At 45.1% G+C, this 13,886-nt stretch overlaps 1 protein-coding gene across 1 annotated transcript in view; it reads left to right on the forward strand.

Moving 5' to 3' along the window:
* The first annotated feature begins 2,931 nt into the window (after positions 1-2,931).
* Positions 2,932-13,886, forward strand: part of gnl1 (guanine nucleotide binding protein-like 1) — a 13,970-nt gene continuing 3,015 nt past the window's right edge. The window contains exons 1-10 of the mRNA XM_061236157.1: positions 2,932-3,299; positions 4,071-4,230; positions 6,246-6,382; positions 6,929-7,080; positions 9,353-9,424; positions 9,630-9,822; positions 11,172-11,270; positions 11,686-11,868; positions 12,497-12,675; positions 13,408-13,582. Coding sequence (XP_061092141.1) covers positions 3,227-3,299; positions 4,071-4,230; positions 6,246-6,382; positions 6,929-7,080; positions 9,353-9,424; positions 9,630-9,822; positions 11,172-11,270; positions 11,686-11,868; positions 12,497-12,675; positions 13,408-13,582 — 1,423 coding nt within the window. The 5' untranslated portion in view covers positions 2,932-3,226. The remainder of the gene's footprint in view (positions 3,300-4,070; positions 4,231-6,245; positions 6,383-6,928; positions 7,081-9,352; positions 9,425-9,629; positions 9,823-11,171; positions 11,271-11,685; positions 11,869-12,496; positions 12,676-13,407; positions 13,583-13,886) is intronic.

Genomic DNA, 13,886 nt, shown 5'->3' on the forward strand with positions numbered 1-13,886 from the left:
TCTTACTTATCATTTCATTATCGCTAGTTTTAATTTCCTTTTTTTTTCTTTTTCTATTGTCGGATGCGCATGGGTGTAGACGGCTGTGGAGAGAGGGAGCGTGTTAAAGGGCTGATTGAGTGATTGAGAGTGGATGAGGAGAGAGAAAAGAGCGAAGGAGAGAAAGAGACTCCTTAGTTTAGTTTTTTAAAAATAATTATTATTTGTCCTTTTATATCTTCTTGCGCTTCCCTGAAAAGGTATGTTCACGAAGGTGGCTATACGCGATAACGATAACGATAACGATAATGGTGATTTGATAATAATGGCTTTCAAGCTGTGTGTGGATGGGATTTTGTATACTTTCCTACAGATGTAGTTTCCTTATGTCCACAGCTGTTATCATTATGGTTGTTTTTCCTCATTGGTTGGAACAGTTTCTGTAATCTCTCTTGTAAAATATTATGGTAAAAAGGAAAAAAAAAAAAAAAATCATTTTAATTGAGAAAAAAAGGGAAGGAAGTTTCTGTTTCTGATAAAAAAAAGAAAGAAATTTTTAAATATATAAATATATATATAAATGTGTTTAAAATATATTATAATAATTCATACATAAGAGGTCTCACTGACATGTATCTGGACACCGGCCAGGCGCCAGCCTTGCACGGCCCTTTTGACGTGCGGACGAGGTGGTGATCGGCTGGTTCTTGTTATGTGTAATCCTTGTAGTATTTCATTTTGTGACAAAAGAATAACACGGATTACAAGTTCTTATTATTATTGCTACTTCTACTACTCAACTAAAGTTATTATGAAAACTGATACTCCATGATGTATAGACTTACACATCTGAAGCTGTGTTTCCCCTTAAGAGACAATAAAAGTCACACAAAATGGCCTGGTGTTGGTCTCTGGCGTCTTTGCGTTCTTGGCCTTCTCTGCTGGTTCATAGTAATACTGTTGCACTCTACTGTGTCTGGTCAGCTCACTGGCAGAATTGCTTTGATTTCACCAATATGGCTTCCTCACGTCAGCTGGTCAACAAAGGATGTTTACAGGTGTGTTTCAAACCATTTGCATCATGTAATCACTGGCACTTACTCAGCCGTAGCTGTGTGGATGGCATTGAAGGGAAAAGATTTTTGAGGTGAGTTTTGTTCAATTTTGCCTGTTTTGGAACGTCGCCTCTAGTGGCAATCATGTTGTCACATAATCACTTGGCCAGTATGACTCACCACAACACACTCTCTCTGTATCTTTGGGGAGAATAATTCAGGTGCATGCACATTTATAATCTTTCACAATCGCATTTAAACACCAGCAGTTTGTTGGATTAAGTCAGTGTGGAAATGATTCTGCAGGTGAAGCAACTGCATTGTTATAATTGCATGTCATAGCATAAGTAGCCATTCTGCCAGCATTTTTTTAATTTTTTTATATTCTACCAGCATTTTAATAAAATAAATGGGAGTATTGTCCCACTTAAAATATTTAAATTATTATTGGGTTGAAGTCTATTATAATACAGAAAAGGAAACTGGTTTCTTTATTGCAATTAAATTGACTCAATGCTGCTCCCATGATGCAAAAGTTAGAGTTCTTAGCAGCTTGAAATACAGTTGAAGAGATGTAACCATGGCAGCACTATTAACGTGAATTTTATTTTATTTTATTTTATTACTTGGCTTCTCATTATCACAATACCCACATATTTTTACTTCAGTAGTCCAGTCCCTGGTTTTGATGTTGCGGGTGTCCAAGACTTTGCAGTTTTTATGCAGCGTATCATGTAATAATGAGCTTAACACAATGCTCACACATCCTATATATACACACACACACACACACACACACACACACACACACACACACACACACACACACACACACACACACACACACACACAGTAACTGCAATAATATACTGTAATTCCCAGAATGAAAGCTGAAAACTATGAGGACAGGGTCAAGGGCCACAGAAGGCAATAGCAAGGTGAATCCTATAGTCAATTTTCAGCCGCTGGGGATGGCAGCTGGTGGGTGAGAGTGTACAGAGTTTAATTGGCTCCTGTTTCTGAACCTTAGAGCGAATACCAGAGGGACTGTGGTTTGAGGGCTCTTGGATGTCGCTTTGTTACCCTGGTAACGCAATGTAGGCCTACTGCACACGAAGCCGGGTCAAAGCACAAACCTCCTTTTAGTAGAAACGCAGAGGCAGTCACGCTGACATTGATTAAGTCCTGTGTAGTCAGCCTTGAAGCAGTGGGCTTATTCGGTGAGGAAGTCGAATTTCCCCTTCTTATTTTCCAAAGTTGTGTGCAGTGCAGTCAGATTGTGGAAGGAAAGATGAAAGCTATTTTAGTTCACTGCCTTATTTTATGTTATCATTATTATTATTATTATTATTATTATTATTATTATTATTTGACAGTTGCAATTCTGGTGGAATGAACTGAACACTGCAATTAATTCCACCACCAGTTCATTGTTTTATTGTGTTCCGTCGCTTATTTGCGAAGCTATCACAATGCTGCCTCTATTCATGGACGCAACACACCATTGATGGAATCTGTGCAACCGATGCTTTGTAGATCGTATAAACGAACCTTTTCCAAACATAAATTAGAGTTCATTTATGCTGCATGCCTATTTATTGCCCCCTTCACTAATGAATTCCTGCCATGTAAATTAATGCAATTCCAATACTGCTGTGCACAGTGCATTTTCTACAAGACGAGTGACAACAATAAATAATTAATGTAACGTTCTTGGACTTTAAAATTGGACTACTGCTACTATTCTGGAAATGGGATACACTGCGAAGATTATCGCGTTCTAAGAGATTGTTGGCTAACGTTACTTTTATACCATCGGATATGCCTCAGAAAATACCATTGCCAATAAACGGGTGTTTGTCGCATTACCGTCTGTACCATTATCTGACGTAGAAGGGGTCGTCTTTTGTGGAGGTTTGAAATACCCGAGGCAAATTTGAAAAATGTTCACATAAAAGAATGAAATGCTAATGAAAAGAACCCACAATGAAGCCATCTGAAAACGTATTACTCTTGTTTCCACCAATTTAAACAAAACGGTAACGGCGGCACTGGTAGCGTCTGTAGCCTACATGCCAGCAACAGACATGGCGTCGGTGAAAAGTGTGTGTCGAGAAACTTCACGAATGTAAATATTAGAGGCGAAAACTAGCTAAAACTCCCCTGTAGTATTTTTAACCTTATCTAGAAACATGCCAAGGAAAAAGCCTTTCAGCAACAAACAGAAGAAGAAACAGCTTCAAGTGAAGCGGGAGAGAAAACGAGGTATATCGATACATTTACTTCCTGAAAACTGGACGACGTAATTTGCTGTTATGATTTCGCTGAAACAGGCATGAATTTCAGTGCAGTGATAAATGGTCAATGACGCTCCCTTGGGGATGTCATCTGGCCGGTCATTAAAATGGAAAAATTGAAACTACAGCAGGCTATTTAATGTATTAGCCATAGCTTTTGTATACAACAAAGCTCCAGTAATTTGCTGCATTTCAGTTTAATATCGGAATGCAGCATAGTAGGAATGTTTAAGGACGAAACAAAGAACAAACATCGACAAGTTAACATGAGCTGTAGTTAACACGAATTCTGCTAGCGGAATGCTTCCTTTTCAACTTGCTAACATTGGCTAGCTAGCTAACCACTCATCACTTCTCACGTGTAATATTTTGCTGCGTTAGCGAGGTAATGGGGCATGGTGTTAAAAACAAGTTTAAACTGGACTTAACTAAATACCCATTGTCGGTTTTATAAATGTTTGGAATCTTGACTATACAGCGCTTTAGCGGTTATGGTTCTTGGCCCAAAAAAAAGTAAAAAAAAAAAAAAAAACGGTTATGCACGGAGTAAGCCAGGGGCAATTTCAGGACATCTCCCTGCTGGACAGTGAGCGCTGTTAGGATACGGTCAAACGAGGAGTGTGCTTTGACTGCACCCGTGGTGCCAACGGACGTTCTCAATGCGCACACTGTACTGTATCTCAGTGTGTTTACATCCAGTGCCCGAGTTATTCTCTCATTCCCCACTCTGCGTCTCCAGGGGATACTGGCTCAGGACCTAACAGTCGCAATGCGAGTGCGGAGCGAGGGACAGAGAGGGACCGAGACAGACAATCTGACACATCGGACAGTGAGACCACAGATGTGCGGAGGATCAACCAGCAGCCCTTCCACAGAGAAGGGAGATATGACCCTAACAGGTGAGTGTTCGCTCATTCAGACAGTCATATCTGAGGGTGGTGTATATTAAGTAAGCTAAGTACGTAACATTATGATGATATACATCATACGTATGTATTGGGGCGGTACTAGCCATCCTCTAAACTCTCCTACCCAAGTTTCTATTTCAATATCTGGATCTATTTCTTATGGGGGGGGTTTTTTTCTTCTTTTTTTTTAAACAGGCATTGAACTGTATTACAAAAATGGCATTCAGTGTGTCAAGTTCCCCTATTCCAAATCCACATAAGTATTGGTGGCAAATGAGCATCTGCTGTTTCAAATTTCAGAGGTGGTTTACCATATTACTCTTAATTATTTATAATTGGAAAGCAGTAAGTGTCGGGGCATGGGTTATGTCTTATGGAGCATTTGTAGAGTCTACTTTGTCAACTAAATGATTCAAGACAAGATGAGGGCCAGATAACTAAATATGATAACCAAGCCTACTGTGAGGATGAAAGCAAAGGAAATAATTCAATAAGAGCTCTTGCGGAATGTTTGTCAAAGTCCTGAAGAGGAAACAAACTACTGGAGGCCTTAGGAATCACCAGCAACCAGACCATCCACACAAAATATCAGAAAATGATGACAGGATGATTATAAGAACTTTTGGGGGGGGGGGGGGGGGGGGCAATCCTAAATTGTCAGCTTGTGCATCATTGCTAATGATCTCCATACATTGGAGGTGAAAGTATCACGGGACTCTGAGAGAGGCACGTTTCAGAGTTTACACTTCCACATGTGAACCTCTCTTCAGCACCAAGAACAGAAGGCAAGATTGAAATGAGCCAAAATAAATACGGGGAGGAGCCTGATGGTTTTTGGAAACAAGTCTTCTGGACAGATGAGCATAAACTGTAAAACCTCACATCCAGATAATTGTGGGACTCTGGTTTCCTTTACCCGGATTTGCAGAGAATTAAGACAGGAATGAACGTGGTTTTGAAATCATTGTTTTCAGGGATTTGTCATCGAAGATGTAAGTAGTTCTGCCAAAGAAAACAGAGTTGTTTACAGAAATAACAAGGTTCAGTTAATAAATGATTGCCAATCAAGTGTTTTAAAAGGGGAAAGACATTATTCTATTTAGCGTTTATTTTACTGGGTCCAAACTAAAAAGGGGTACAAAAAGGGTTGTGCGAGAGCCCGCCAGCTTTTGGGGCGGTTTTGAAGAAGTGTTTGCAGTTTGTTCTTTTCCCATGTTGCCGTATAAAAACTCCAGTGTTATAGCGATGGCGAAGAGGGCTTTGGCTCATGTAGAGCAGTGTTGATTGTTTCCCAGGGACCCACAGCACACCCAGCGGCACAACTGCGGTCGCTTGGGAAGGCAGAATGAACACAGCTGGATGGCATTCATGGCGAACAAGTGCAAGTGCATGCAAGTGCAAGTGCATGATTTAGAGTTTATTCCGGTGTGATTCCAAATTCAGGCGGGAAGAATCATTTTCTGATTACATTTTTTTTAAAGCAGGATTTAAAGACATAATCTGAAGTCCGATTCAAATGTTTTTCGTTGTAACAAGGCAGCCATGACCTTGGATCAGCTTATAAACAAGAGCATAGAAATGAATAAGGATACCTTGTATACAGCTATATAGGTGGAGATACACCAGGTTGGTGGGTGGTCTAAATTAAGCCAAGAAATGCAGTGAATTGGACAGCCGATCTATGTGTGACTTCCCTGGTTAAATAGTTGTTATAATATTACATTTTTTTGGTGACATTAGAAAAAAACCTGCATATTACTGAAATGTACACTGTCACATTAAAGGTTCTCAGTTAGCTTTTGGAATTTTAGAGGTATTAAGATATTTCCATTTGATACCGTTCTGTTGGATACGGGACAGTGCAGTGTTATTTTTCTAAAGGCTGTAAACTGGACATGCTCTGCAGACTGAACCTTGGTGAACACCATCTGTTGTTTTTAAACTTGTCAGGGTAACCAGACTCCATGTGCATTTATCTGCCTGCCTGTTTCTGTCTGTGTCCACAGGTATCGCCTTCACTTCGAGAAAGAGAGCAAGGAGGAGGTGGAGAAAAGGAAGAAGATGGCAAGGGAAAAGATTCTACTGCCTGTGGTAGAGTCCACCTTGGAAGTTGACATCAATGACATCTACCCTCCAGATAAAGGTCTGTGACATCAGCCTTTTGCAGCACCTCTGTGATTTGTTCTTTTTGCCCATGTGATTCTTTAGGGTTACCAAACTTATTGAAAAGTCACATTTGCACATTGTTACAGAACAAAAGTCCTTTTTGTGAGAGATTGCGCAAAAATTTAAAATCCGTTGCCATTAGAAACCAAACTTACATCAGAACCCACATTCTGCTAAAAATATCTTGTATGTGAATTGAGGTTGAAAGAGCTGATTCTGGGGCACCGTGCCTTTTTTCCAGAGGTATTGAGGCCATTTTTTATTTTGCTCTACTCATGGTGGGCGACACCTGCGATACGGCCTACTTAAGAATTCGGGTCTGGCTCTTGAACGTGGCATTTTGACGCGAGTGGAAGTGCTTGGGTTGGTGGCGCGCATGAACGTGAGAATGTCACACAGAGCATGTGAAGTCTGACCCTCCTCTTTGAGCGTCTGATTGAATCCGTCTTGACTTTTTTTCTCTCTCTCTCTCTCTCTCTCTCTCTCTCTCTCTCTTTTTTTTTTTTTCCCCGACGCCTCGAAGGGCTGGATTTCCCCAAGCGACCGCCGTGGCATTACGGGATGCAGCGCGAGGAGCTCCTCCGGAAGGAGGAGAAAGCGTTCAGGGAGTACCTGGAGGACCTGCACTCCCGCAACCCCCCCGAGACGCTCAGCCACTTCGAACACAACCTGGAGGTGAGAGAGACCGCTGACATCAGAGCGCATCAACTCACCTGCTCTCAGAGACGGCAGAATCCTCGTTTAACTCTGTTTGCAGCTCTTAGATCGGGGGAGATCTGATGAAAAGGCTTCGGATGAATGTGGAATATCCAGTCGGGACAGTCGCACAGTATCGACACTGTATTACAGTTTTAGGAAAGTGACACAGCTTGTGTTGTTTTGGCTCTTTGCTGCAGCACACTGGATTTATAATTAAACAATGACAATGACGGTAAAAGTGTTTGATTGAAAATAGTTAGCATCTGGTTACACTGGAAGAATTGCTATTCTGGTTGGACTGTAAACAGCATTGGACCAGCATTTTGAACCCCTGGTTTAGGTCAAACAGTAGCACAACTGTAAGAATTCAATGAAGTGGACAACTGAAAGCTTTTCAGAAGGATTAGGATGAAACATGGCCAAGTAATTGCACATTGCATAAGAACTAAATATGCTGGTAGAATAACTACTGAGGACAGCAATTTATGCGCTCCACTGATTCCAAATCTGGTATTGGACAATGGCAGTTGAATATTTACATTACATTATTGGCATTTGGCAGACGCTCTTATCCAGAGCGACATACAGTTGTTTAGACTAAGCAGGAGACAATCCTCCCCTGGAACAATGCAGGGTTAATGGCCTTGCTCAAGTGCTCAAGGGCCCAACGGCTGTGAGGATCTTATTGTGGCTACACCGGGATTAGAACCACCGACCTTGCGTGTCCCAGTCATTACATTAACCACTATGCTACAGGCCACTGAATATGGTCCATCTACACTGCATTTATGTTTTTCAAATGCGTCCAGTCTTTATTATATGCGTCCAGACTTGGCTTTATTTATTAGTGTTCAGGCTGCTGCGCACTAGAACATGTGTTCAGTAGCAGAGCTTTGTGTTTTCAGTGTTAGCGGATGGCAGAGATTAAATGGAGGTTTTTAAGTGGCATCCAAACCACGGCTCACCAGGGAAGCAGCCTTGCAAAGAATGAGCTCTGAGCTGCTGGAGTCCACACCAGGAGGGAGGTCATGTGACCGCCTGCCCTGCCTATTAGTGTCAGGCAGGGGTTTGACTGACAGCTCTAGCCTGCATCTGATTGGGTCATCGTGGTGAAAAGCCAAGGCTCTAATTTTAACATTGTGGTTGTCACCCCTTGTTTGCCTGCAGCATGCCCACGGCCATTTTTAAATCTCTCTTTAAATCACTCGCACACCTTTTCGTTTGTCAAGTCATTTTGAAGTATTTTCCATTTAAAATAGCTGTCATACAGGGTGCCAGATTTAAAGCGTTGTTACTTTTCCAAGGAGCCGAATGACTGGTGCTGGTGTCTACCTGTTCATTGCCAATTATTTTTATTGCCTGTATCCCTGTCGCTTGATCTGCCTGCTCACATAGTTATATCAGGTGTGGTTATTATAATCAGTCCTACTTTCTGTGAAGAATAACCCATTGAGCACTTTGTTAATGGGTGCTGATAGGCCTGTTCTTGCTTCGTTGCCCAGTGCAGTGTCGTTTGCCCCCGGGTAACTGTGGAGGGCATATACGCTGTTTTCAGCCCTCATCTGATCGCACTAATGAGAGGTGGAAGGAAGTGTGAAACCTCAGTGAGGGATTTCCACATTTTCATATTTTCAATGAGGACTTGCGGTTGTTCTCTAATTATTTTCTATGCTAAAGGAGAAGTTAGGAACATCCTCTTTTTGTGTTTAAAATATAGATTCACCATAACATTTCGTTATAATACCTCTTTAATAATGCAGCCCGTTATATGATACAATTTGTCATTTCAAACTATAATTTTACTATTGTAAAGCTAGTATAATCATATTGAAGATGTAATTTGGCTGTAATGACTTATTAATCATTTATGCTGCGTGATTATAAACTGAAAATGTTATATTATATAACCATTGCATAATACATAACTCAATTTAAAATGTTGCTCGCTTATAAAGCTACTTTTAAAAAGTGCAGTCAATTTTTGATTGCATTACCGAAATGTCTATGTAACTGAATAGCTCCGCTGAGTGTTTTTAATGGTGGAGACACCTTGGTATGAGGCGCGATATGTCACATTTTAATTTATTTACTGACTTGGTAGCATTATCTATTATCTATGAGAACGTAGTCTGCTGCAGACGGCAGTGGGCTATAGAGTGCTTCAGTATCTGATAAGGACGTGTGACCGAGCACGGGAAGTGAGATTGTGCCCAAGGTTTAGACCTGCGTCTCTGCTCTCTTCTCTCAGACTTGGCGGCAGCTGTGGAGGGTGCTGGAGATGTCCGACGTTATTCTGCTCATCGTAGACATCAGACACCCAGTTGAGTTCCTGTCCTGTTCGTGTCATGTCCTGTGATCACGGACAGCGCTGTGTTGATCGCCGGCCGAGGGGACGTGGAGTATATCGGCTGAAATACGGCACTCTGTCCTGTTCAGTGCTGAAGTGCCCCGTTTGTCCACCAGGGGGAGCTAGAGGAGCGAGTGGCCTGTTGATAGCCGTGGATCATGCCCTTTCTCCCTGCCAGGTGCTCCAGTTTCCCCCGGCCCTGTACCACTTCATTACCAGCGAGCTGCAGAAGCAGGTGATCGTGGTGCTGAACAAAGTGGACCTGTGTTCCCCTCCCCTGGTGCTGGCCTGGAGGCATTACCTGAGCTCCCTGTTCCCCCACCTGCACTGTGTCTGCTTCACCTCTCACCCGGGACAGCCCTACAGCACACGTGAGTGTGTGTGTGTGTGAGTGTGTGTGTGAGTGTGTGTGAGTGTGAGTGTGTGTGAGTGTGTGTGAGTGTGTGTGAGTGAGTGTGAGAGTGTGTGTTTCTGTGTATGTGTGACAGTGAGTGATTGAGTGATTGAGTTTGTGAGTGTGGGTGAGTGTGTGTGTGAGTGTTTGTGTATGTGCTTGCGTGTGAGTTTGAGTTTGAGTGTGTGTGTGTGTGTGTGTGTGTGTGAGTGAGTGAGTGAGTGAGAGTGTGTGCGAGTGTTTGTGTATGTTCTTGCATCTGAGTGTGAGTGTGTGTGTGTGGCCGCTTGTGTGTGAGTATGTTTGAATGTGACAGGGATGATTTATGAGTTGGGCGATTTCACAGACAGCCTGCTGATAACAGAGACGGAATGCGGCACTGGATTATTCTCTCCGCTTTAGCACCTGCTACTTTCTGGGGGCGTATTAATGAGCCTGCCCGAATGTCCTGTTGTTCTCGGTTTGCATATTTCTCACTGAATATCATCAATACGCATGTGCACTCCATGTAGGGAGTTGTTTGTATGCCCCCATACGGAGTCTGCTGTAGGCAGCTTTCAGCTCGTATGGCTAATTAGAAAAGTGATGAAAACAGAGTCCTGCGTTCACAGCAGTCTTCCAGGACTGGAGGTGATCCGTTATCCAGACAGGAATAAGTTCCAATTGGCAGCTCGATGAGGTCTCTAGCTGTTGGATGCGGTGCGCTTTGGAGTGAAATCCTTCAGGATGGCTGTTCTCCAGGAACAGGGCTGGCCTGTCCTGCTATACAGCGTTTCACTTCATCAGAACTATGGGGTAATTTTAGTGTCAGGGTGTTGGACAGAAAACCAGGATTGAAACTGCAGGTGCTAAATTTATTATGCCCTCATGTGATGTATCGGTAGTGGGGTTTTTTACGCTGGGCCAAGGTGGGAAAAGTTGCCGTATCAATAAAGAGAAATTAAGTAATTCCCTTAATATTTGCGAAACGTTTGGATGGAAACTTACGGTTGCGTGTTTGCCTTGGTCGGCCTTAAAGACAAGGTCAAACTGAAGTTAAAACAGAACTTTTCCATCCATTTCCTGGAAATTTTTTCTTTAGATTTTACATAATTGCGTACTAGGGGGCGTATATATGTCAATCAAATGTATGTCAATTTTCCGTTCCCCTCCAGTCAATATCCTTTTCATACATCGGTGTGCATTGCCAATTTAAAGTCCCCCTCCTTAGTTGACGTCAGCCAAATCGGCCAAAACCATGTATGTTTTGTGTGTGTCATATCACTTCCTTTTCAGCTTGTCTCTTAACTGTTCCTTGTCTGTCTGTCCATCATGGTGGGTCTCCAGTGCTTCAGAAGAAGAGGATGAGGAGGAAGGTGGGGTGGCATGGGGCGGGCGGCCCCATACACATCCTGAGGGCGTGTCAGGAGATCACCGGCGGGAGAGGTGAGCCTCCTCTTCCCCGAAAAACCCCAAAAAATAAAAAGCCAAACCACCACAGAAGGAGAAGAGGGGAAAGACACATTCACTCTGAAAACGTGCTGAAAATAACGCACCTCTGTGTCTAGATGAGGACAGCGCATTTTCTGTTACTTTCAACACAGCCGGTGTTAAAACGTCTCCTTTTGTAACATAAATTGTATTGTTGTAACAGAAAAGTAGTAACTTTGACACAAAACGTGTTGACGGTAACACAAAAGTAATAACACTGAAAGTGTGTTTGGATACTAACTCCATTTTGAGAGTTTGGCCCTGAACCTGGGCCCTCCGTGGCTGCCCCTCTGTTCCTCTCTCGGGGTTTGGGGTGGTCGCTCCCCGGGGTTTGGGGTGGGAGCTCACCTGCGCTGGTTCCCTCCCGCAGTGGACCTCAGCAGCTGGGAGCAGAAGATCCAGCGGGACGCTGACGACGGCGGTCCGGACGGAGAGCAGGCCGAGGAGGGGGCGGAGTCTGTGCTGATGGAGCACCACAGTGACATCGCCATGGAGATGGCCAGCCCCTCCCAGGAGCTGTACAAGGAGGGGGTCCTGACGCTGGGCTGTGTTGGTGAGAGGGGGGGTTCTGGGCCTGGGTCCGGTTTGCTCCTGTACGCTGTCAGTAATGGTGATTCACAGAGCGAGTGAGTCCAGTATCGCAGAGTCAGTGAGTCCAGCATCACAGAGTCGTGAATCCAGTATCGCAGAGTGAGTCCAGCATCACAGAGTCGTGAATCCAGTATCGCAGAGTGAGTCCAGCATCACAGAGTCGTGAATCCAGTATCACAGAGTGAGTCCAGTATCGCAGAGTCATTGAGTCCAGTATCACAGAGTCAGTGAGTCCAGCATCACAGAGTCAGTGAGTCCAGCATTACAGAGTCAGTGAATCCAGCATCACAGAGTCAGTGAATCCAGCATCACAGAGTCAGTGAATCCAGTATCACAGAGTCAGTGAATCCAGAGTCAGTGAATCCAGCATCGCAGAGTCAGTGAGTCCAGCATCACAGAGTCAGTGAGTCCAGCATCACAGAGTCAGTGAATCCAGCATCACAGAGTCAGTGAATCCAGCATCACAGAGTCAGTGAGTCCAGTATCGCAGAGTCAGTGAGTCCAGTATCGCAGAGTGAATCCAGTATCGCAGAGTCAGTGAGTGCAGCAGGCTGTGTGTTGGTGACTCTCTCCCCCTCTCCCCTCCTCAGGGTTCACCAATGTGGGGAAGTCCTCTGTGCTGAACAGCCTGGTGGGCAGGAAGGTGGTGAGCGTGTCTCGAACCCCAGGCCACACCAAGTACTTCCAGACCTACTACCTCACCCCCACCGTCAAGCTCTGCGACTGCCCAGGCCTGGTGTTCCCTTCCCGCGTGGACAAGCAGCTGCAGGTACCCGCTCCCCGCCTGTCACTCAGCACCCGCCACCCTCACGGCTCTGTGTATACCCGCCGTCCGCCCTCATGGTGCTGCGGACAGTGCTGTCACTGCCAGGGAAGTTCTCACGCACACCAGGGGCTTTTGTACTCATTGACAACTGATGGCAGAAGAGAATGTTCTGGAATAAAGCCAAATACTAATGGCTCTCCTCTCTCTTTTTCCCCTCCCTCACTCTCTCCCTCTTTCTCTTTCCCTCCCTCACTGTCTGTCTCTCCATTTTCCCTCTCCCTCTTTCTCTCACTCTCCTCCTTTCCCTCCCTCTCTCTCGCCCCCCTATCTCCCCCCCATCTCCCCCTCCCTCTCTCTTTCCCTCTTCCTCACTCTCTGTCTCTCTCCTCTCGCTCTCTCTCTCTCCCTTCCTCTCTCCCTGCCCCCTCTCTCTCCCTCCACTCCTCTCCCCCTCTCTCTCTCCCTTCCTCTCTCCCTCCCTCCACTCCTCTCTCCCTCCCCCCTCTCTCTCTCCCTCTCTCCTCTCCCCCCTCTCTCTCCCTTCCTCTCTCCCTCCCTCCACTCCTCTCTCCCTCCCCCTCTCTCTCCCGCCCTCCTCTCCTCACCCCCTCTCTCTCCCTCCCTCCTCTCCCCCTCTCTTCCTCCCTCCCTCCCTCTCTCTCTCTCTCCCTCCCTCCTCTCCTCTCCCCCTCTCTATCTCCCTCCCTCCTCTCCTCTCCCCCTCTCTTCACTCAGATCCTGGCGGGTATATACCCGGTGGCCCAGCTGCAGGAGCCCTACAGCTCGGTGGGGTACCTGTGTGAGAGGACCCCCTTCCAGGCTCTGCTCAAACTCAAGCACCCCAGCCTGGAGGACCGGCCACAGGGGGAGGAGGGGCCCGAGAAGTGGACCGCCTGGGACGTGTGCGAAGGTAGCCGCCATCGGGCCGGTCACACCCCCGACCTGGCAGTTACCGCTTAAATGTTTGAGAAATGTCTCCTTTCTGTTGGAGTCCTGTCGGGGCAGTCCATGGCAGGTCATAGTTCAGAGGTGGAGGGTTGTGTCCGTTTCTTGTTTTCATTCCGAATTCTGGCCTTACTTTCTGAATTGGCCACCTGACATATTAGCTACGTCTTAATCCAGTGTTGGAATACGCAGCCTATTAGCTCACTTAGCCCGGGAAACTGGTGGAAGCAATAAGCTGACCCCTCTCTCCCCTGTCTCTCTCTTTCTCT

Source organism: Conger conger, chromosome 1 (genome assembly GCF_963514075.1).
Source record: "Conger conger chromosome 1, fConCon1.1, whole genome shotgun sequence".
Classification (NCBI taxonomy): Eukaryota; Metazoa; Chordata; class Actinopteri; order Anguilliformes; family Congridae; genus Conger; species Conger conger.